Raw genomic sequence first — 25,250 nt, forward strand, 5'->3', positions numbered from 1 at the left:
CAGTAGAGGCCAGGGTCAGGAGGGCACCTGTGGGCTGGGCAGAAGTGTCCACCCGCCTCACTTCTGTTGGCACAACGTCTGAGTGGAAAGCTCCAGCCAATTTCTGTATTGTAGAAAATCGTTGCGTTGTTAAAGACCCCGCCGGGGGGTGGGAGGGGTGGTGGAAACAAATGAGTGCAGCACTGGGCCATTTTAAATCCTTGATGGTGTTTTTTGATTTGATAATGCTTGTACATGTTTTTATGCAGTTGTATCCCTTCTGTTGTTTCTAGCAGTGTAATTATGTGATGTGATCCCTTGTTTTGAATTAATAAATGAATTTGGACATGCTTAATATGTGATTCCAGTACTGTAAGTAATTCTGCTTTTTGTTTTTTTGTAGGCTCATTGGTGGGCAGTACTGCTCATGGGAATTGCCCTCATTATGTTGATGGCTGGATTTATTAAAATCTGTAGTGTGCATACTCCAAGCAGTAACCCCAAACTGCCACCTCCCAAACCACTTCCAGGTAAGTAACCTGTCTGTTAAAAGATATATGAAAGCACATTCGTGAGGGGAAAACTGCCTAGTTTAGTTGAAGGCAATTTTAAATTTTGGGTATGGTAGAGAATTGAAAACAACCGACAATTGTCATTATCAGTACTCAAAGGAACTGTTAACTGTAAAAGGGAAGATTATCTGCACCATCCATCACCTAGGCCATGATAAATCCCTTATTTTCCCAGATTCATTCTCCTTATTTCAAAAGGCAAAAGGGGGAAGAAATTCGGTATCGCCCCGTTTGGAGGCGGTAACCTTTGAAAGCTGGGAAACTTCGCGCCAGGCACTAATGATTCCCAGCATTTTCTAAATTCGGTGTTTGCACTCCAAGAAGGAAGTGGAGCGCTAAATCAAGCATTCCACTTCCTTCCTGGAGCGCTAAAGATCGCGGGCGGTAGTGGTGCAGCGCTGCTGCGATCCGAGGCTCCTCCCCTCCTCCCCTTCCTTAAAGCGAAGGGCCATCACTGCAGGCTCTGCATTGGGCCCCCGACAGCAGCCGCGATCCGGCCCGTTCAGCCCCATGCACTCCAACAGAGTGCCAGGCTGATCGATCGCAGCCCAGGAAAATTGAATAAAGCATTTTAGAAATTTTCCTACTTGCTTTGGCAACCTTCCCTTTAACTTCCGCCCCCGAAGTGCACGGCCTCCCGAACAACGCCTCCTGCAGCTGTCTGTGTCTTCGCCTGGCGATGCTGCAGGAGGCGGAACCGAAGTTCAGGTTCGGGGCGATGTGCACGACAATGACATCACGATACCCGGGCACAGGAGATCGTGGCGCAAAGTGTTAACGCCACTGCAAACCTCCCGGCCAAGTTAGCGGGAGTCGTTAGTGCCCCGTTTTTGCCTAATGGGAGGCGCTAACCCACCGAGTTTCTCCCCCAAAGACTCTGGCAGTTTCCGTTCCTTTCTACCAAGTAACCAGGCAAGCGTGCACTCTAGGAAAAGTTCAAATTCAAATGTCAGGTGAGACTGATGCTGTCCGGAGGTTACTAACTTATAATCCAGTCCTTCAGTATTTTAACTCCTGTCCATCTTTCAACCTATAGTTTAACTGTATATCTTCAGAATATAAGCTTGAGCTTTTACTAATTTTTAAAGTGCTTGTTACGGCATTTTGTGCAGCACCAAGATGTGCACTCATTAGAGCAAGTGTCGAAAGATTGATTATGCTGTTAATTTTCACTTCTTTATTCAATGTTCTTCCTCCTGCTCCCCAATGAGATCCCCACCGGCTTCTCCATGACTGCTTTCAGTACTGGTATGTGAATGGCCTACAGGAGCTGTGCTTCCGTATGAAGGTGGGACTGGTCCTACTAGCTTTTCCCTTCCTTTAAAGATGGAGCAAACTGCTGCCCTAAAGTGCTCAATCTAGTGGCCTGGCTGAGAGCAAGCTGAAGTCTCTTATTGAGGGCAAATGAGCTCAAATATCAGTGAACTCAGACTCCCTTACATTAAAATCTTTGCTGCCATATAGTGTATTTCATTCAGTCTGGAGTTTCCCATCTAAATAGTTCCTGTTCTATCTAGCTATGCTTTGAGTCAAAATTGTGAAAAGTTGCTTGTATATGATATTTTCAAACATGGTTTTTATGTTGACCTGCTGTATGTTAATCACAGGTATATTTGACCATGCACGTAAAATTCAACTGTACGATTCCAATACTTGCCTTTTTTGCCAGAAAATTCTGTCTACTGTCTTTCACCATATTCAACCTTTTAAAAATGTCCTTCACAGAGGGATAAGTGAAGCCTGTGATGTTCTGCTTCATTTTAGGTAGTTGTGCACTGTCGCAGTACTTCCTCAACCAAAGTCAAATAGCATTTAATTTGTACTCTACCACATTTAATTAGCTTGTCAATTTTAGTGAGTGGTGCCTCATGGCACTGTTCTCATAGCATTTTAATCCTGGTTACTGAATTTCCATTCTAAAATATATTTTGCATCTTTGCTTTACAGTGCATTTTTTTTTTAAACACAGGAACTACTCTTCCCCATAATCAGTGTTGGCATTAGGGTAAATGTTTACAACTAGAACCATTTACTTTTTGTTTTTCATATAATGGACCGCCCCACTGCCTCTCGTGTCCTTTCCCTGAGCTGGCCTCGTAATTTGAAGATAAAAGGAAGATCTGTGAATTTTCTGTGAATGATACTATACTTCAGTACAATTTTATCAAATTGATATTACTAACCACATCCAGAACTGTACCAGCTTGCAATCTCATTCCTATTGCCAGAATGAGCATTTTATTTGTATTCAGTAGAATTCAAGATAGGTCATCAAATATTGGCAAATTCTTTCTTAATCTGCTTAGTTTTAAGCAAGCTTTAATTGTAGTTAAATAGCAATTAACAATTAAATATTTGGGCTTCCAATACATTTGTATTTCATTGCTAAGATATTAACAGAACACATTATAGAATAATGGAGACCCGAGAGTGAGTTACAAGGCTATGATTTAACCTTAATGCTCAGCTGACTTTATAAATCATCTGAATTCTGGGATTTTATAATAACTTTTGAGCTCTCTGGTTGATTATTTTATATAATGTATGCTGTGTGGAATTTGACATTTATAATTTTGCATTTATTCCCACTTCTGGGAACCTCCAGGCCCATATGCTTTTGTCAAGCAAGATATTACACACACAGTATATGTTCTATAGCTTTAGAATAGGCCACACAATCAGTACCACAAGGTGTAGAATGTCTCTGAAATACACTTTTTTTTCCTGCAGGCACATTAAAGCGAAGACGACAGCAGCAGCAACAACAGGCAATGCAACCGTCACGCCAGAGACCCAGAGAGAACTATCAGATGGGACATATGAGACGCTGAACTGCAGCATTTGCCTTGGATCTTCCTAGTGCCTACAGCAGGAAATTTCACTCCAAAGAAAACCTGTTCCTGTCATTGTCTCAAATCTGATAAAAAAGCTTTTAGGTTCTAATATTAGAGGGAATTGGATTACTTATGATGGATGCAGACTCCAATTCAAAATGGAGAAAACAAAATCCTCAGTGTCCCTTCTAATCCAGTCTTAATGATCAGATCATGTTTGGATTTTATTAAATCATGTTTGGAAAGAGAGTTTTTGTTGATGAGGCATCACAAAGTCACATGAGGTTATTCTGCTCTTGGCCATTTGTGATCTTTCTCATTGCAGATATGCGACTGTAGGTAATGCTATTACTGCTGCCAATTTCAAGCTTTTATGTATGATAACTCGGCAATTTAGAAACTTATTTGAGAAATTAACAGATCTTTTTTCCAAACTTCGGCCTGTACTTCTAACTCGTACCCATACATCTTCCTGAAGTTGTATGCAAGTAACTTGATATGGATTTAGCTGTATTGCATACATTTCTGCTGTTTAAAAAAAAAAAAAAGATAAATAATAATTGCTGTTTAATTGCCACACTCAGGATAATGCAAGACGTGAATAATCTAAGACCTCTCAATATTTATAGCAGCTGTGAGATGGTAAAATCATGAAATTTGGCTTTAAATTTAAAATCTTTATTGCCACCATTTCTTCAACTGATGCCAGCGATGGACAGCTGCTGAGGTGTACAGCTCTAGACTGAATGCTCTGGATTGGGGATGCGATAGTCGTAATGCATACAAGTTTAATAAATTATGATTGTTTAAGATTTAGTGTAAAATTGGCAATATTTGATTTCATTTTAGGGAATTTAGTCAGCTAGTGTTCTGAATTTTGCTGAAAATTGGTGCGGATTTGCCTGGAGAACATTTTCAGCGTTTGCTTTATGATGTGTGGAAAGAATTGTGACAAATCGTTTTTATATTTTGGAATTTAGGTTTGAGATTTGGGATTATATTTTTTTTAAATACATACTTCTGTGAATTCTGATAATTACAAGGGCAACCACTGAACAGCAGGTGCTCCACTTTTACAAAGAGCCACGCTCTTTAGGGGGAGTTTAGATATTTCTATTTACTAAGAATTGAAACTGCTGAACTGCAAATTATAAATTCAACAAAAATAAAGTGTTTACTTGGACATATTCAAAAATAAAACTGGATGTCCGGCAGACTGGCCAAAACACTAAAATAGCATGATCTATTTTCCTCTTTTAAATAGTAAAACTTGTACAGTAGCCAAGAGCATTTTTCAAAATACAACTTTTTGTACATGATTTAGAAAAAAATTTTGTATTGGAAACCCAACAATTAATGTGTGATTCTGCGGAATCCTGAATGATCTTAATTGGAAATAAAGGTTTCTTTTTACTTTTGAATCATCTTCTTTTGTTTTACATTGTGCGGGCTGAAAGTGGGTTTGTGTTTCAAACAATGATGGGGCTTTTCAAAAAGCGTATTTAAGAAAAATCTAGAGTATTACACATTTCATATGGTAATATTTTGCTTGTATTATCCTGTGGTAGGACGTAGGCAGGACTCGACTGCCTAGTTCATTTTATTTCCAGTTTTAAAACCTTCTTCAAGAGATGTGCACTGAACCATACATTTCAAGATTAGTTCTGGTAGGAATGAAGAATCCTCCAAATGAAGACAAAAACAATACTACTGTCACATTTTAATGCCCACTGTGTTTTATACAGTATCGTTTTGTTCACTGGGAAAATTTTTACTAAAAGTTGCAAAGAGTATTGTGCAAAGATATGTAAGTTTTTTGAAGTACTTGAAATGCATTAATAAAGAATAGACTTGATCGACCAAATGAATGTCTTATTTTATTGAAGTTAATCTTAACTGCGAGTCCTGAAGAAGCATCTTCCCATGGCTTATGGGGCCCTTTTGCAGCATTACTATGTTGAAAATGAGTATTAGTGGAGTTTTAATATACTGTGTATTTTAATCCGTCTTAAAGTGAGAAGTTCCTTCTCCGTTTCAGGAATTGAATATTATTAAAAATTGGAATGTCTCAGCTGGTGTAGTAATTTTTGTTTCAAAGTCCTATTCGACGTCAGACTAAGATTTATTAGGCTGTTTTGGCATTGTTTGACCAAAGGTTTTTGGACTGAATGAGTCATTAAAGACCTCTTTACCTGAGTAATGTCCCATAGTTGGCCCAAATTTGTATTCTTGCATTTGCTAAAACATTTTTTCTTTCCTCTATGTTTGAATAAACGAATGTAGTTTTTGAATTTGCATAGGAGAGGCCCCCAAAGTCTGGCTGTTTTTAAAAATATTTTGTGTTGTTAGTTCTCAGTTGGATCACTAGGCAGAGATTTTCTTCCCTGCAGTAGCTTCCTACAGACTTGCATGAAAAGTGTGCTTCCTGTTAAGTGACTTGGGAGACTGCCATTCGTGTTGGCAGCTGAATGAGTTTTGTTCCAACCAAGAATCCCTTTGGTTTGTCCTGCTGTTTCTCTTCCTCCCCCACCACCCCCCCTTCCAAAAATTGGTATGTGGGTGGAGAAGAGCTTTAAATGTGATGCATGCATTTATTATCAGTAGATTTTCAGTCAAGTTTTCCCACTTGTTCCTGCAGATCCTTCCTCTTCATGAAGATCACAACAGTAGTTTTTAACTGGCAACTTCAGCTGATTCTGGATCAAACTTCACAGAACACAGCAGAGGGAAGCCATACCAACAGTTGTAGGCGCTGAATAAAAATAATACCTTGAAAAAACAGCCTGAAACGCCATGAAGTATAATTACAATATTCTTAAAATGATTGATAGAAATGCCTGTTATCAGTATATATTTGCAACGTGGGTGGGTGCGCCTGCAATCTGCATTGCAGTGTGCATCAGACAATGTGCTCAAGTCACACTTTTTATTCCATTATGTGGGTGAAATGGAGCTGATGCACTATGCAAATCCTCCAAAAATTTCCATCCCACTGCCATCTAATTGTTCTCTGCATGAAACTTACCACAGGGATGGAATTATGTTAAACTGGCTTAGATTTGGAATGCAAGATTTGTATCATCTGCTGGAGATTGGATTTGGGCAGATGTCTGCCTTTGACCTAATATTTTCAGTGTGAACGAATCAATTAGACTCTTTATTGTTAATGCAACAAGACATCTGCTACTGCAGACTCGTAAAATGCTCTGAAAGCAGGAAAACCACATCACCTGCCGCCGGGCCCAGCTCTGTCAGAGTGGTTTCTACTTACAGATGCAGAGACCTGAAACCAGAGTGAGGGAAGTGAAACTAATTTAATTTTAACACCTTCTTGTCAGCTGTTCTAAACTTTTATAAGGACGGGCATCACGAAGACCCTGACAAGAAGTTTTATTTTTCACACTTCAAAAGGGAACGTGTGATATTTTGACCAAGCCAAATCAAAAATACAAGCAACAAATTTGCTATTTTCCCCCCCCCCCCCCCCCAAAAAAAATTAATACGGCCTTTTGGAAAATGGAGATAAAGAATTTATCATCTCCACAAAAAGGTGTGGAGGGAACAGAAATAAATCGGCACGCGGCAATGGCTTAACATTTAGCAGGTTTTAATTTCTTTAAGCAATTCAGTAAGAAGCAATGAGTCAACATTGAATGCATTTTTTCTGCACTATATTAGTTATTAATGCCATTGTAGTGGTTTCAGGTCACATCACATCAGTGAGAGACTTTAAAGCTATTACTGTATTGAAATGTGATCCTATCAATCTTACTGTCACAATGTGAGAGAGAGAATGAAGCTCAGTGAGGTGCCTGGAGCTAAATGATATTGGATGTATATGAAATGCAGTGGTATTTTCTATTAAACATAGTATTCTCTTTATTGGGTACTGTTGCAAAACAAGTTGAGTACCCAACTAAACCATGAGAAAGAGGGATTTTACATTCTATAGGGATCTGTAATATGCCAAGTTTTGGGTTAATAATGTAAGTCATCTAGGGGGTTGCATGTTTGAACTTATGCAAAAACTTTATTTTAACCAAATGATTACTCTACCACATTATATCTATAGTGACCAGAAATATAGCATCACTGAGCTTCATTCTATTGAGCTCCAATCGTATAATTGCTATTTGTAACAGTTTAGAAATGTTTTATATTTAAGTCTTGAGTTCACTCCACTCCAATAGAAAATTTCAATTTGTAGCTTCTGTCACAAATGAAGAATACTTTGGCAGCACGAAGTAGCCATCAGTTCGTTATGATTGGATGTTTAGAAATACAGGTTGTATTGGTTAAAATTCAATATGATGCGAGGAGCGAGGGAGACATTTTATTTGTTATTTGTCACTGGTTTTGAGGGCTTTGCCCAAGGAAAATGATTCTGAATGACCCTTTTTAAAAAAAAAAAAAAAAAAAAAAAAATTAAATTATGTATGCTTGAATACATTCAGAAATGTATCAACTGTATTGTTGCCACCCTTCCTGTTTTAGCCACAGTCCTATTTTTAGTCTTCAACCTGTAACCAATTTATGCTAAATCACTTGTCTTTGTAGCTAACAGACATTATTACAGTCGCAGAAGTGCTGAATTTCAGTAAGTCACAATCCCAAATTAAGTTTCATGCTTGCAGTATCTATCGATATCCTTCAGAAACTATTCTGTTTTTTTTAAAATGACACGATCATAACAAACTACAATTCATATGTCCGTTTCTAAAGAGGAACTTTTATGTTAAGAGTTAATCTCATCAGGATGTTAATTTTAGAATTAAGTATATTTATGCACAATAAACACCTTTGACACAATGATGAGAATTCTGTTATCCTTTGCTCTTAATCTCAGGAGCTTCTTACCAAGCTGTTTCTACAATAAGTATTTACTGTTCTAATAAATGTTTTTAATCCCTCTGTATAGATCTGGGAATTTATTGCAGTTGTGGTTAATATGTTTACACTTTCCTTCAGTCATAAAGTGTTTAAGTTGTCGGCTAGAACATGTTTCTGATTTTTGAATGAATTCTGTGAACTGATCTTGGTTTCAGCATGCCTTAAGTTGATATCTTGTGCTTCAGTCTTCTGTGACGTCTTCGGCTTCTGTCATCTATGCACCTAACAAACGTTTTCTCTTGAGCTGGTTGAAGATGCATATTGATGGTATTTAAGGAACAGAGGGTAACTCTAGAAAGATTTAAAAATAAAGTTAATTCTGTTCAATCTTAATCGCTCACTGGCAATGGTGCAGTGGAATTTTTGTCACTTGGGATCATAACTTTGATCATTGTTAATGATTGCTGAGAACCATGTAATCATAGCCCTCCTCTATTTGTGCTAATAACTTTGTATAGTTCCTGCTATGAAATCAAGATGATCACAGTCCATAGTGAAAAGTGAATTTAAGAAATAAAATTAAAGTACAGATACGCCTTCATGGCAATATTGAAGGTGTTCAGAGCTTAGCACAATTTGTTAAATGCAAATTATTTTGGCTCACCAAGAAAACTTCCATATGTGCAAATATGATGCAAACAGTAATTGGTAAAATCCTAATCTACATGCACACTAATTGCAAAACACACACCTGTAACGATTTTACAAAGCCACACACCAATTTTCCCAAGCTTTCAGCAAACAGCAACTCACTTCACTGTGTTTGGATTCGTAGGTTGTCACTAAATGCTGCACTGTTGAATACCAGTGCGAAACGTTCAAAGGGAGTTAAAGACACCAGTGCAAATTCAAATCATCATTGTCCTGATTTGTCTTGATTCATTCTTGAAGAGTTTAATGAGAATATTTTGGCCAAGTGATTAGATCACCTGTCTCCTTATGCTTTTTAAATTGACAGATTTGTACAAATAGTGGGCCAAGATCAATAAAGAATGCAGTTGCAAACAGGCCAATGTGGATGATTGGCAGACATGTCTGATGCATAGAATCTTAATGAGCAAGAATTTTAATGGCAAGTCTTAATTTTTTTTGTTAATGTAAACGTTGGGAATAACTTCGTTCTGTAGAGGATCTGTTATTAATTTGAATAGAGGAAAAAATGTTTCCTATTCACCCCAGGAGTGCACATTTTATTCTTTGATTGTACGATCCTTATACAGAGAAATCTAATTTGATCTCTTGCACTTTTAGGAACACAAGAAGTAGGAGCAGGAGTTGGCCATTTGGCTCTTCGAGCATACGCTGCCATTCAATAAGACCATGACTGATCATCTACCTCAACTCCACCTTCCCGCACTGTCCCCATCTCCTTTGATTCCCTTAGTATCCAAAAAATCTATTGATCCCTGTCTTGACTAGACTCCATGCCTGAGCATCCACACCCTCTGGGGTAGAGAATTCCAAAGATTCACAACCCTTTGAGTGAAGAAATTTCTCCTCATTTCAGTCCTAAATGGCCGACCCCTTATTCCGAGACTGTGACCAATGTTCCCCATAAGCTGCGCTTTGTTGTGTAGCGGCCCCTTTTAAATTTCTGCGCCTGCGCAGCATTTATAATGTAAAAGCCGGTGAGCGGCCTGCGTGGGGCCTTTCAGATTACTACGCGGCCACACCTTAGCGGGAACATTGACTGTGACCCCTAGTTCTAGACTCCCCAGGCAGGGGAAGCATTGTCCCAGGATGTGAGGGAATGAATTTGATTACATGGATGGTATTAAAGGTAATCTGATAAAAAGATGCAACCATTTCTTCATAACTTACTTATGTTGTGTTTCTCCAGCTTTGACTCGTATTTTTCTGACAATAAGCTCTGGATTTAGATGATTTTGTCTCCATGGAAAATATGTTTGGACAGTCTTCCAAAAGTTCGCCCAAGCAACAGAGTTTTCCCATTTGAACTTCAATATCATCAAATCTCCAATGTTAACGTCAGTGTGAATCAGAAAAGAATAGGTTTTGTTGGTAGAGATGCTTTCAACTCTGAAATAAAATCAAAGTTCCCACACTATATCATCAAATATCAGTGTAATTTCAAAAAGCTACGCATTTTGATTAGATCGGTTTCAAACAATATAGCACAGCTGTTCCCTATACTGTGGATTTTTCAAACAGAAGGTAGCTAGGAGTAAGTAACATGCATAGTAAAATCAGTTACTCATTTCCATCTGCTTTAAATCACTAGGTTTCCATTGTAGAGCCCCAAGTACGAACATACTTTTTTTTTTAATAAAAAAGGCAAAGTCTGTAGCAAGAAAACTGAAGCAATATAAGCAAAGGACATCCTCCTGTAGAGTGCATCCACTCCTTAATATGGACGTCAGTAGATTCAGAATCAGTCTATTTGGAGACTGGCTTTTTTTAGCCTGTTGATTATTAGCTCCATTTCCTTCCATAATTGTCTCGTGAACTGAGACCTTTGTCCTAGAAATTCTGAGAAAAGCCGAGGGGAAAAGTGATATAGAGGTAATTGTATTCCCCACACCTTGTCCATCTGTCAGAGATGTGTCCCCAGATAGGGAGGGGGACTGGGTGAAACTTGTATAAGATTTTCAGTTGCATCTTCTGTCTTATTACAAAAAGATAACAGGTGGCATGTATTTCAGATTTGCCCCTGTTCCTTCAAGTTGCTCACATTCTCCCTATACTCAGAATTAGGCTCAGCCTTGTAGCTAAATCTGTCTACATGTGTTTTGTTAGTCAGCTGATCAAAATGTGTGGTTCTACTATCTGAGATGTGTAAAAACCCTTTCCATGCTTAAGAGACTCTAAGCCAAACTTAGAGGGGTTTCATTTCATATCTGTTTCATTTCCTGTGCTTTTTCAGTCTTGGCGAAGGGTTTCGACCTGAAACGTTGACTCTATTTCTCTCTCTACGGATGTTGCCTGGCCTGCTGAGTGCAGCATTTTCTGTTATTAGAGGGGTTCCGTTTGCCCAATGTGAAGTGTGCACTCCTTCTGTACAAACATACCCCAGTTACATAAGCCCTGAGAACTCACGTATAGGTTGATTGGCGTCGAGGCTGAGCGATCTTCAAATACATCTAGACTACTGATTAAGATTAATCTGCTATAACCACACAATGTGCCTGCACAGCAATGGTAAGAATCCCATTTTAACCCAAAGCTTAACTCTATATCGCCCAAGGAAGTTGGGTCATTAGAAAATTGACCAGTGTAAGTTTGACCACTCACTAAGTGGACTCTAGGTTTTAGAAACTTCTTCTGAGTGGCATATTGAGTAGCACAACCTGCCATGAAACTAGTGGATTTCCACCATCCTACCACAGCATAGACATATTGGATACCTCATTGAACAGTGGTTCTGATACCTCATTGAACAGTGGTTCTACCAGTTAGAGGCACAGATCTTCAATAAAGTTTACTTAGCTCTCTAACCTAATCAAGGTAGTCACCAGCCCCTGGCTATGTGAGCATATGTTTGCATGCCCTGGCCTGTGGTTAACGCCTTCCAACAGTTCTCGTGCCAAGTCTGACTGCCTGGATATGCTAGTTACAGGAAACTTTTTTATCCGGCACCGGTGTGGTGCCGGTTGATCAAAAAGTCAGGATTACCGAGAGGTATACTTACCAAGGTATGAGAGCTCCGTATGCGGCCACAGGTGCAGGAGCCCCAGTTACATGACCACAGATCTAGGAGTCCCTGTTGCACGGCCACAGGTGCAGGAACCCCGGTTACACTAATATAAATAGTAAAACTTACCTGAACCTACTCCTGAATTTCTGGATATTTTAGGTGCCAGTTAAAAGAAAGTTTTCTGTACTTTGATTTCAGGTGGATGTGAAAGATCCCACTATTTGAAGATGAACAGGGGAGTTCTCCTGGTGTTCTGGCCAGCATTTATACCTCAACCAACATCACTTAAAATAGATTATCTGGTCATTTATCTCCGAGCTGTTTATGGGAGCTTGCCAAGTGTAAGTTTGCTACCTCATTTCTCCACATTGCAATGGTGACTACACTTCAAAAGTACATCATTGCCTGTGAAGTGCTTTGGGACATCGAGGTAGTGAAAGGAGCAATATATATGCAATTTTTTTCTTTACACATAAGGAAAATTGAAATTTGATGTTACTGAAAGATGTTTGCTTTTTTAGTCATATTTATCTTCAAAAGAATATCTTAATTTTAGTTTATTTAAGTTTGTGCATGAAATATGCGACCTTTATTCTGTTATACATATGTGACCATAGGTTAACAAATAATTATGAAAATTGCAGTCATTTTGACTTCAAACAGCAGAGGGTGCAAATAATGGAGAAAGCATTAAGGAACTGAATTCTACTGTAGGAAGGACTGAGAAAATAAAATACAGGTCCGAGATTACTCGGATATCAATAGCATTTATCTTATATTGTGTTCTTACCTTTGTTACTACAAGGACTTGCTGCCAAAGAGAAAATGGGAGCTATCGTGTTTTCAGCATTCTCTTGTTTTTTAAAAAATAATTAATTAAAGCCAGTATTAGGAATACTGAGCTGGCATTAAATAAAACAAGAGTGGACAATTGCAATATTGATGCTGAGGCTTTTTTTTAGTATGTTAGAAGTAAGGGGGGGGCGGTAAGAGTGGATCCCTGGAGCTGCCTGGTTTTCATTTGCAAGTGCAGAAAGTGCCCCTAAAAAACTGACTGCATCAAACTCAGACAGTAGACCTGTATGAATGAACCCATCACTGAGATACAGACTAGTCAAATGGGGCATTAGGAACATAGGAAAGTAGGAACAGCAGTAGGTCATTGAGCCCCTCGAGCCTGATCCGCCATTCAATTAGGTCATGGCTGATCTGTACCTCAACTCCATTTATCCAGGTGTTAGGAAGACCCCTAGATAACAGGCTAGAGTTGCACACTTTTCAAGTAAACATTTTGCAAGATACCTACAAACGAATCTTGCAGTAACAATGAAAGTGTGTGTCTTTATCCACAAATAATCCAAAACACTTGAAGGAAGTTTTGCACAGCAAGTTGCTGTTCGTGGGAGAATGAAACGGCACGGCGCCCTCTACAGGGCAAGCAACTGTGTATCTCCTTAACCAATCAGACTGAAGAATTGTCAATATAGTGCAGAGTCTGAACCAGGAAGCGTATTTTAGAATAGTAAATTCAATGTCAAATCAGGTACAGAAAGCAAAAGAAAGATTTGGATTTGAGAGAGAAAGAAAAAGTTTTAAATCGCCAACAACCATTAAAAGCTGAATTAGACTCTGTGCCCGTAAAAGTTAATTTTCAATGCCAGAGAGGTTGTTTGGCAGTAATTAAGACTTATCATGCCATTAAAGGGGTACTTACAGAGGAGCGGCACATCTTGGACAGCAACTTCCGGCATTTTGCATTTAACCACGCATCTGCCCTCACCCAAAGTTGCTCTCCGATTTGCGCATAAATAACAGTGAGCGCCATTAGCTTCATTGTTATTCTTACAGTAAATTCTGGCCCAATATCTAGATTTACTTTGTACCATACAATATTTTACATCCAGAAGCCCCTCCCACATAACTGCTATGAATAGTTCATTCCTTTAATACTCGGGATTGGTCTTCATTTCTAATGCAGTATATCTTTTTTGCATTGTGACCAAAACTGAACACAGGTCCACAAACATTGCTGAAACTCATGGTACTGCAATTTACTGCATTATGTCAAATTAGGCTTAAAACATGAAAATCATAGTATAAGAAAGCTGGATGATTGAGAGGAGCTGAGCTCTACATGGGGAAAAGTGCAAAACTGCCTGGTAGGAAGTGAATGCAATGGCGGTTCCTGTACTTTGCTCTTGCATCTGACTCTTTGCTGCCATTTCCTTTGAATAAATGTACTAATGGCATTACTACAATTGCAAGGTAGAGTCTCTAGCAAACCCACCATAATGATGTATATTACTCTGTGATAATTTAGTTTCAAATGACGAGGCCTGGTGGTTTACCAGATGAACTGCACATGATGAACAAGTCCATATGATGGCTTAATTCACAGCTACTGATATTAATGAAATGTGAGAGTTTATCCTCAGTACAATAGGACCCTCTTGTTCATCTTCACTCTTCGTTTATTTACCCAAAAGCTTTGTGTGAGGGCACGAAAAGCTTACCGTATTTGAACAAATGCAAACCTAACTTTGCATCAGTGTTGTCATTATTTAGCATATTCGTACAAACATTGCTGTAAAAGCAAAAATAAAACTTCATTTATGTCACGCAATTGTTGTTTCTTTGGCGTTCTTAATTCATTATCTCGAATTGCTGCTCCCACCAATGACAGACCTGAAATCACCCAGCAAACACTCCATCTAGACATAGCCCAAGTGTAGGACAAGATCAACAATGACTGCTGGGCATTTTAAATTAAAGTGGGCACAGTATGAAGATTTCTATTGCTACATCAGCCTGTTTTACTGAAACACAGTATTGACTATTAGAATTTTAATGCTATTATAACCTGTCTTGTGATTTATTTTAAACCCAACAAAGTGCAACCTTTTGTTCACTGGTAAAAAGATGCCCAAGAAGGAGGCTATGATAGCATCAAAAAATACAATATTCAATCTCTGTTGAAGTGGATACTTCGATAATAGGTTAAGTTGTTCCCTGGTGTTTAATGGTTGTATCAATATAAATTGTAGGGGCTTTCTGTGAGCTGAACAAGCTGATGGTTTATCCATTGTGAATGTTGAGAAACTTGTGTATTGAGTGACTATTAATGCATCAAAAGGGATGTTCCTGATGGGGAGATGTGAATTGTAATCAGCATCTCATTTGTATATGAATATTTGTACTTTTTATGTAGCAATTGTAATATTTAATATTAGTAAATCATCTATGAACCTTCTCCAAACTCTGAACATGAGCAATGGTTTGGCCTGGAAAATGCAGTGTCTGAAATTTGGCCCTCCTGCCAAATGGGTTAAAAACAGAATACCTGACAAAGTACTGGAGTTCTTATGACACCTGATGTTGAATAGTCAGACGCTCATTGCCCTTTCAGAGTATATTTGCATATACGTTGTGCTGTTACTATTTTACTAAATGATTGATGCTACATATCTCTATTTAAATATATTTGCCTGTGTTTCATATAAGAGATTGTTTTTAATCTAGTGAGCAGGTTGTGTGTTTCAGCTCGTGTGAATAACACAAAATAGGGAAATTCAACATTTTCTTTTTCAAAAAGTGACTAATTCCTTTGTTTCAAGGTTCTTCAATCCCAAAAGATACAATTGGAGAATCAGTCAAAGGAAAGAAAGTCTGTACAAGAAAATGCTGACTTTTACCATTTGCAGAAAGATTTAATGATCCACCATGTATATCAAAATAATACAAGCTGTTAAAGTATTTTCTGTGACTACATCCCTAGAATGGTTTTTTTAATTATTCATTCACGGGATACGGGCGTCGCTTGCAAGGCCAGCATTTATTGCCCAACCCTCATGTTTACATGTGTCCACATAGATTATATGTTTACAAAGGGAAGGGGAGGAACCCTGTGCGTTATAGGGAAACCCTCTTCTGGAAATGGGTCTGCATTGACGCCCAAATTAATACGAGGCAAAAGGTTTTGAGATTTTCTGTCTTTAGAAACACCACTGGACTACCAATTAGGTCAATTTCTTACACTTTTCTGTGTGATGCAAAATTCATTAAATTGGATGAAACTTTGTTATTTATACATCATTAAAAAAATACAGTACTCACAATTTGATTGGTAAATTTTCAGCGTCACCTTCTGTTCCAAACAAGGAAATCTTGAGAGAAGGTTCCAGTTTATTGTGTTTTGTCTGGTTGATGAAGCGAATCTTGAATTGGTAATGATAAACTGAGAAAATTGAATCAAAATGAGTTCATTTTATTATAATGTAACATATAATAGGTAACACAGGTGTCAGCAGTGGCTCAGTGGGTAGCGCAGTGGCTCAGTGGGTAGCACAGTGGCTCAGTGGGTAGCGCAGTGGCTCAGTGGGTAGCGCAGTGGCCCAGTGGGTAGCGCAGTGGCCCAGTGGGTAGCGCAGTGGCTCAGTGGGTAGCGCAGTGGCTCAGTGGGTAGCGCAGTGGCCCAGTGGGTAGCGCAGTGGCTCAGTGGGTAGCACAGTGGCCCAGTGGGTAGCGCAGTGGCTCAGTGGGTAGCGCAGTGGCTCAGTGGGTAGCGCAGTGGCCCAGTGGGTAGCGCAGTGGCTCAGTGGGTAGCACAGTGGCCCAGTGGGTAGCGCAGTGGCCCAGTGGGTAGCGCAGTGGCCCAGTGGCCCAGTGGGTAGCGCAGTGGCCCAGTGGGTAGCGCAGTGGCTCAGTGGGTAGCGCAGTGGCTCAGTGGGTAGCGCAGTGGCCCAGTGGGTAGCACACTCTCCTGAGTCGGAAGGTTGTGAGTTCAAGTTCCACGCCAGGGACTTGAGCACATAAAGCTAAGCTGACACTCCAGTGGAGTGCTGCACTGTTGGAGGTGCCGTCTATCAGATGAGAAGTTAAACCGAGGCCCCATCTGCTCTCCCAGGTGGATGAAAAAGACCCCATGGCACTATTTTGAAGAAGAGCAGGGGAGTTATCCCTGGTTTCCTGGCCAATATTTATCCCTCAACCAACATAACAAAAACATTATCTGGTCATTATCACATTGCTGTTTGTGGAATCTTGCTGTGCACAAATTGACTGCCGCATTTCCCACATTATAACAGCGACTCCACTTCAAAAAGTGCTTCATTGACTGTAGAGTGCTTTGAGACGTCCAGTGGTCGTGAAAGGCGCTATATAAATGCAAGTCTTTCTTTTCCATAATACAAAAAACTATTACTCTAATAATCTTGGTCTTTTTTCACTTCCAATTTTCTTCTCTTTCCTGAAGATGTTGACTGTTGCTGAGATACATTTAAATGGACACCTGGAGACCGCAAAAGCCTTGCCCATATGCCCATTCTTTATGATAAGTGTTGGCAGGCTATTTGACCATGGAGCATCAGAACTAGGCCCAATCTTGTCCTCACCGGCTGTCCACACAAGCGCAGTTTCCACTGACTGCAGTTAGAACTGGGAACCTGACCTGATTTATCTCCTCTGCAGCCTTTGGCAGTGAGGCTGATTGCAAAAGAAGCAATGGGAACAATTAGAAACCTTACCTTTGTACGGCATGTTAGCACGGGTTTTCAGGTACATTTTCTTGCTTCGTTGAGTGGGGACCTTTTTAATATTATAGCCCAATGTGTTGCATCGATTCTTCCTGCAGCTCAGACAGATTCCTTTGTTAAATGTGCTCAGGTCATTGCACCAATATGCAACACTTTGCTTGTCTTCATTCAGCAAAGAATCAATGAACAAGTGCACAGATCTCTCATGTGCGCACTTCACAGTTTCTGTAATACCTGGGAGACCACGAAAGAGATGAGCAATTGATATAATAACCTACTGAGCAGTCTAATGTTTGGGGAAAAAAATGTAAAATAATTGATGCCTTTCGATGCTGAGGTGACATATGATGCAACAGTGCCTGCAGATTAACACAAAGCAGTAACAAAGGCCTTCACCGACCATCTAGAGAAATTATTTTGAGCAACAAACCGTACTCGCCATTACCCAAGTGTGTAATATGATTATATAGAAATGTATGCCTGCTATTACGTTATATATGGCCTGGACTAATGATCCGGAGACACAAGTTCAAATCTCACCACGGAAGCTGGGGGATTTAAATTCAGTTAATTAACTAACTAAATCTGGTATAAAAAGCTAGTATCAGTAATGGTGGACCATGAAACTATCGGATTGTCGTAAAAACCCAACTGGTTCACTAATGCCCTTTAGGGAAGGAAATCTGCCGTCCTTACCCGGTCTGGCCTATATGTGACTCCAGACCCACAGCAATGTGGTTGACTCTTAACTGCCCTCTGAAATGGCCTAACAAGCCACTCAGTTGTAGCAAACCGCTACGACAAAGTCACCACATGGATTGCAGTGGTTCAAGGCGGCGGCTCACCACCACCTTCTCACGGGCAATTAGGGATGGGCAATAAATGCTGGCCTTGTCAGTGACACCCACATCCCGTGAATGAATAAAAATAATATATGTATGAGATTAGAATCATAGAATGGTTGCAGCATGGATGAAGGCCATTCGGCCCGTCGAGCCCGCATGTAAGCTGTGATCCTGAAGTGAATTTATTAATTCACTGCATATGCTTAGAAATTTATTGAGCAAAGTAGTCTAGATTCTCTGATTGGCGTTATTTTAATGCCAGCAGTAAACCATTGGGATAACACTTATGAAGAAATGCACAGACCTCTCATGCGCATGGGGAAGTCTAGGCTAGTATGTCTGGGTGGCAATGAGGTGTTCCATCTATTGAGCATTACTTTAGAAGGTGTAGTAATGGGGTCAGAAGACAAATACTAATAAATGAACTGCATATGTTTTAACACATATTTTGCTGTATTGCAGGCTGCTTTTAGCATATATCCAACTCCAGACAGAGGGGATAGTTTACACCATGGACTTTTCCATGTCTGCAGGATGTGATCTCTGTGCTGAATGAGAAACAATGTCCCCCTTGCCCCCCATAAAAAAGATGAAGGATTTTACTGTCCACAATGCTTCATCCTGTGACTCGGGCTGTGAACTGACAACAATTTGCATAACTGAGCCAAGATGGTTCCGTTGATGGTCTTTCCTGCAACTCAAACTGGCGACCTTTTTATTCGTTCATGGGATCTAGGTGTCGCTGGCAAGGCCAGCATTTATTGTCCATCCCTAATTGCCCTTGAGAAGGTGGTGGTGAGCCACCTTCTTGAACTGCTGCAGTCCGTGTGGTGAAGGTACTCCCACAGTGCTGTTAGGTAGGGAGTTCCAGGATTTTGTCCCAGCGATGATGAAGGATCGGCGATATACTTCCAAGTCAGGATGGTGTGTGACTTGGAGGGGAACTTGGAAGTGGTGGTGTTCCCATGTGCCTGCTGCCCTTGTCCTTCTAGGTGGAAGAGATCGCGGGTTTGAGAGGTGCTGCAAAAGAAGCCTTGGCGAGTTGCTGCAGTGCATCTTGTAGATGGTACACACTGCAGCCACAGTATGCCGGTGGTGGAGGGAGTGAATGATTAAGGTGGTAGATGGGGTGCCAATCAAACGGGCTGCTTTGTCCTGGATGGTGTCGAGCTTCTTGAGTGTTGTTGGAGCTGCACTCATCCAGGCAAGTGGAGAGTATTTCATCACACTCCTTGTGCCTTGTAGATGGTGGAAAGGCTTTGGGGAGTCAGGAGGTGAAACACTCGCCGCAGAATACCCAGCCTGTGACCTGCTCTTGTTGCCACAGTATTTATGTGGCTGGTCCAGGTAAGTTTCTGGTCAATGGTGACCACCCAAGATGTTGATGGTGGGGGATTCGGCGATGGTAATACCGTTGAATGTCACAATACTCGATTAATGGTACTCAAATACTCGATTAATGGGCTGTGTCATGTCCACATTATCTTTTAGTTTCAAATTAGCCTTCTGAAATTATTCTAAGAATAAGGAATGTCTTTATACAATGAAATACAGCACTGTATGAATGCTCCTTCTTGGTGTACTCAAGAAGTGCCTTGGCCACTCACACTGCTTAATTCCATATGTCCTTTGCCAGACCCCTTCATCATCATTAAATGAATCAATAGACACATCATTGTGAATATGGCCTTTGTGTTAATCTATTTTTCTCATTACATTGAAATATTTACACAATTTCCTCAGAGATCAAATCATACCTAGAATTCCATATTGGGCGATGTGATTGTACATGTGTTTGATGTGGCAGCCCGGTTGAAAGGTGCCACCATTTGGGTAGAAGTCGTAATGGGCTACAGGCTGATTGATTCCAACACTCAGTCCCATATGTTCTTGTGTAAATGTGTGTAGCGCGTCAACAAAACTTGCATCGTCAGGAGATAAACGGTCTGTTGATGACATGCCTTCAAACAGCGGCCCAGCTGGGTCGAGACCTGTGAAATAAACAATGAACAGAGTGTATTTGTGAAAGAAAGACTTGCATTTATATAGTGCATTTCATGACTTCAGGATGGACCCAAGCGCTTTACAGCCAATTAAGTACTTTTTATAAAGTGTGGTCACTGTTGTAATGTAGGAAATGTGGCCTCAATGTGCGCACAGCAAGCTCCCACAAACAGCAATGAAGTAAATGACCAGTTGATCAGTTTTTTGGTGTTGGTTCAGGAATAAATATTGGCCAGAACACTGGGAGAACTCCCGTGCTCCTCTTCGAATAGTTCCGAGGGATCTTTTGCGTCCACCTGAGAGGGCAGACGGGGTCTTGGTTTAACATCTCACCTAAAACATGGCAACTCCAACAGTACAGCACTCCCTCAGTACTGCACTGAAGTGCAAGCCTAGATTCTGTGCTTAAGTCTCTGGAGTGGGGCTTGAACCCACAACCTCGTTGAATATAAATGGATAAGTAATTATGTGCACCCCGATTTTCAGCATACAGTGTATATGCTTGACTGTAATTTCCACACACAAACTTTGAGGCATCAGTCAAGCAGTTTGAAATAGCACTCCCAAAGCAGAGCTTACACTACTTCCTAACAATATCTAGAAACTAAAGTGAAGCCATGTTATAAAGATGCCTTTTATAATGAAAAGCTTCAAAGCCACTTCGTTAAGTAGTTTGAAACAGGCCCTAATTCAGGACATTTGCCATAACGCATCTTACGCTACGACACTAAGAAACAGCCAATTGATATTAGTCTATTAACACATTGCACAAGATAGTAATAGGGTTTCTGCATTGTACAATTCCCAATTGTAGAGCAGGAGAGACCCGGAAACAGTTTGTTTACCCACTGGCTGAGAAAAGGAGTGCAGCAAAGGAAAACCTAAAGGGAGAAAACTGCTTTTATTTTTAAATGGCTAAAAATAAACATTTTAAAAAACGTGGACAAGTACACTGGTTCTGTACAGTTTCCAATATAATATGAAAGACAGGATAAGGTGTAAGATGGATAAAACCCAACGGAAACATGAGACGTATTTAAATACTTGTTTAAGATTAATTCAAGACCTCACCTGATCCCTTATAGAATGAAAATATAACATAGAATCAGTATCTGATTATGAACTGGGTAGCATGGTGATGGGGTGCTGCTGTGGTATTGGAAGTTCTGGTGCCACTGTGAAAATGTTTTCACTTGTGGGCCAAATTGTTACACTGGGCATCTTAGCTCACGAGAAGACTGAAAATTCCTCAGCAGTCTGGTAGCTAGAAGTTTGGAGCATTGCATTCTCAACTACAGAACTAAGTCTGAATCACAGTTTTGATCAACTTTCACACGTGTACGTCCCCAGCTCATTCGGGAAAGGGTGGCGAGAATTTGGCAAAGTAGCCAGGCAACTGTAAGAGTTGGGATCTCGAATTCCTTGGATCCATTTGCAAACTGGACTGTTTCAGATTAGCAATGGGGGGAAATCCTCATTCTCAGGTTTTACCTTGTGTCCTCATTGCTTTAAGCTTATGCCTTTCACGTGTCTCAGCGAAAGGGCAAGGATTAAGAGATGAAAAGTCAAGGATTTAAGATGGATTTACTGCACTATGAAAAAGATGCAACTACACAACACTATCAGTTAAAAATAAGTGTGAAGTTTGGAGACCTGTACGATTTGGCAGTGAAAATATAACTGAGCAAGGTGCAAAGAGATTGAGAAGTGCCTTTTGATATTGTGTCTGTTGATTAGACAGCCAGCGTATCCAATTGGTTCCCCCATGTGTTTTCTGTTTATACCATTGGAATAAAAGAAACATTTACACAAGCTTAGAACAGGTCAGAAAAGAGTAATGAAAGTGTGCACACAGTGACATCAGGTGGTATTAAGAGCAAACAAAATCATAGCTTCTGCCATTGTTGCCATGGCTATGAATTTTAATTAGTTTAAGGCTCCCTTTCATTGGGCACAGTGCAGTTGCTAAGGGAACATTTCTTTTCATTGCGATTATCTTCAGTCACACCATGCAGTGCTACATGGATTGGTGTAATATGCAGTATATATGGTTCAGTATACGTAAAGCACAGAGGTATTGAGTGATGAGGAGCGAGTCTTACACAGCAGCTTACCGATGGGTGTGGAGTCTGGTTCTGGTGCATGGTTCTACCATTTACTGCTGCGACTGCCTGTTGCAGCAATGCTGATGTCTGTTTTTGACGGACTTGTCACGGCTTCATGAATTTCATGGGCAAGTAGAAAATGTCGTGGTGGAAGCCAATTCAATGGTAACTTTCAAAAGAGAACTGGATAAATACTTGAAGGGGAAACCATGGCTGTGAGGAAAGCACAGGGGAGTGGGACTAATTGGAGAGCTCTTTCAAAGAGCCGGCACAGGCACGATGGGTCGAATGGCCTCCTCCTGTGCTGTATCATTCTATAAGTAGGTTTGTATTTCCCTCTCCTGTGTGTTGCCTGGGCTATGTGGGGTGTTATTGCTGTGCTAACCTGCCTTTGGCAACGAATGGGAACTGGATTTAGGAGAAACTCTCCTTGTTCAACCCCAGCTAGTACATGATATTTTTTTGAGCCTGATGAAGGGTGCACACCTGGAGCAGCATAACCTGGCTTTTCTCTTTACAGGTGCTGACTAAACAACAACAACAACTTGTATTTATATAGCGCCTTTAACGTAGTAAAACGTCCCAAGGCGCTGCACAGGAGTATTATAAGTCAAAAAAAAATTGACACACGAGCCACATACAGAGAGATTAGGGCAGATGACCAAAAGCTTGGCCAAAGAGGTAGGTTTTAAGGAGCATCTTAAAGGAGGAAAGAGAGGTAGAGAAGCGGAGAGGTTTAGGCAGGTTTAGGCTTAGGGCCTCGGCAACAGAAGGCATAGCCACCAATGATTGAGCGATTGTAATCAGGAATGCTCAAGAGGGCAGAATTAGAGGAGTGCAGATATCTCGGGAGGTTGTGGGGCTGAAGGAGATTACAGAGATAGGGAGGGGCGAGGCCATGGAGGGATTTGAAAACAAGGATGAGAATTTTGAAATCGCGACGCTGCTTAACCGGGAGCCAATGTAGGTCAGCGAGCACAGGGGTGATGGGCGAACAGGACTTGGTGCGAGTTAGGACACGGGCAGCCGAGTTTTGGATCACCTCAAGTTTACGTAGGGTAGAATGTGGGAGGCCAGCCAGGAGTGCATTGAAATAGTCAAGTCTAGAGGTAGCAAAGGTATGGATGAGGGTTTCAGCAGCGGATGAGCTGAGGCAAGGGTGGAGCCAGGCGATGTTACGGAGGTGGAAATAGGCGGTTTTAGTTATGCTGCGGATATGTGGTTGGAAGCTCACAACCTGCTGAGTATTTCCAGCATTTTCTGTTTACATTTTAGATTTCCAACAGTGGCAGTTTTTCCTTTTTTTTGTACTGGGCTGTTTTCCACAATGATGCATATTGACTGGATGGTACAATTCCCCCACCAGCACTGTCAGGTTGCAGGTACCCAGACGTATGCCCTTATTTACATTCAGGGGGACCTCTATGGGCTGGTCCAGGTGGCAGGGTAATAGGTCTATGTGTATGTGGTTGCTTTTTGGAATTGATGCAGCGCTTGTTGCCAGTCAGGCTGGATTTTTGGGCATCATCAGAGAATCAGAAGAATCGTTCCCTCGTCACCACATCCAACATTTTGCCAAGGCTTTGGGGTGGGAAAGTTGACTTGTATTCCCTTGAGTATAGAAGATTGAGGGATGATCTGATCGAGGTGTTTAAAATGTTAAAAGAATTCAATAGGGTAGCTACAGAGAAATGATTTCCTCTGGGACACAATCTTAAAATTAGGCCATTTAGGAGGGAAATCAGGAAGCATTTTTTCCCACAAAGGGTTGTCGAAATCTGGAAATCTCTCCCCAAAAGACTGTGGATGCTGGGACAATTGGAGCTTTCAAGGCTGAGATCGATAGAGTTTTGTCAGTTAAGGGTATCGAGGGATATGGAGCTATGGCGGGTAAATGGAGTTGAGGTGTGGATCAGCCTTGATCTAATTGAATGGTGGAGCAAGCTCGAGCGGGTGAATGGCCCACTCCCGTTTCTATGTTCCTAAAGTTGTTTAGCATGCAGATTTTCTCTTAACATATGGGTAAAAAGTTTAAACAGTGAACACATTCTGTCATGTCTAATAAAGAATGAAAACAATCCCATGAAAATCATATCAAGCCATCTTATTAGGTGAGCTCTATCCATTAAGTATACAGAGAAAACACATTTAACTTGTTACCAATGACCCGATTTATTCCAGTTATCAGTCAAATTTCCTTTATTTAAGATGCCTTGACTTAAGAAGCCTTTAAAAATAGCAAGTAAATTCACAACAATGATGAATGACAGAATTTAGAATTATATAAATAACCTGAGACATGGTGTTGAACATTGAGTCGATATTTTGAGCCATTGCTGAGAATGTGCCTCCATGAGAATTTTACACAAATCCTGGATTATCACTAAGCCTCATATGTTCTTTATATTTTCAATATTACCTGTTATTCTTCCAATTTTGTTTGGCCCAGTGACATAACTTCCAGCAAATCCCGAAACGTGAGCCCCAAGACTGTATCCAATCAGATGAACCTTTCCTTTTGGAAGCCCAAAGAATTCCTGAGAATTTAAAAGATGCACACTTTCATCAGAGGCATTTTTGAAATCTTCAAACGCCTAATGGAAAACTTCTGCAGGTATGCAGTTATAGCCCTGTGTTGCCACCAGGAAAAGTGAGTGGGAGTTGACTCAAATAAAGTAACGGCTCTCAACCAAAAACATTGGGCCGAAATTTGCGGTCGGAGGCGTACCTCCGGAGTTACACTGGCGCTGGTATACAAGAAATAGTCTTCTGGTCATCAAAGTAGCAGTGTAGAGGATTCTGCCCTACTGTAGTGTTCGAATAGATCAGCAGCTA

The 25,250-nt window shown here is 40.5% G+C and overlaps 2 protein-coding genes across 2 annotated transcripts in view; one reads left to right on the forward strand and one right to left on the reverse strand.

The window, feature by feature from the left end:
* Positions 1-4,806, forward strand: part of adam10a (ADAM metallopeptidase domain 10a) — a 159,385-nt gene extending 154,579 nt beyond the window's left edge. The window contains exons 15-16 of the mRNA XM_085968714.1: positions 383-509; positions 3,282-4,806. Of these exons, the coding sequence (XP_085824840.1) occupies positions 383-509; positions 3,282-3,382 (228 nt within the window). The 3' untranslated portion in view covers positions 3,383-4,806. The remainder of the gene's footprint in view (positions 1-382; positions 510-3,281) is intronic.
* A 2,989-nt stretch (positions 4,807-7,795) lies between these two features.
* Positions 7,796-25,250, reverse strand: part of lipca (lipase, hepatic a) — a 59,306-nt gene continuing 41,851 nt past the window's right edge. The window contains exons 4-9 of the mRNA XM_085968715.1: positions 24,835-24,952; positions 20,064-20,297; positions 17,453-17,695; positions 16,044-16,164; positions 10,097-10,315; positions 7,796-8,566 (exon numbers count right to left, since the gene is read on the reverse strand). Coding sequence (XP_085824841.1) covers positions 8,437-8,566; positions 10,097-10,315; positions 16,044-16,164; positions 17,453-17,695; positions 20,064-20,297; positions 24,835-24,952 — 1,065 coding nt within the window. The 3' untranslated portion in view covers positions 7,796-8,436. The remainder of the gene's footprint in view (positions 8,567-10,096; positions 10,316-16,043; positions 16,165-17,452; positions 17,696-20,063; positions 20,298-24,834; positions 24,953-25,250) is intronic.

Source organism: Somniosus microcephalus, chromosome 27 (assembly GCF_052327205.1).
Source record: "Somniosus microcephalus isolate GS21.2 chromosome 27, FLI_Smic_1.0, whole genome shotgun sequence".
In the NCBI taxonomy this organism is placed as follows: domain Eukaryota; kingdom Metazoa; phylum Chordata; class Chondrichthyes; order Squaliformes; family Somniosidae; genus Somniosus; species Somniosus microcephalus.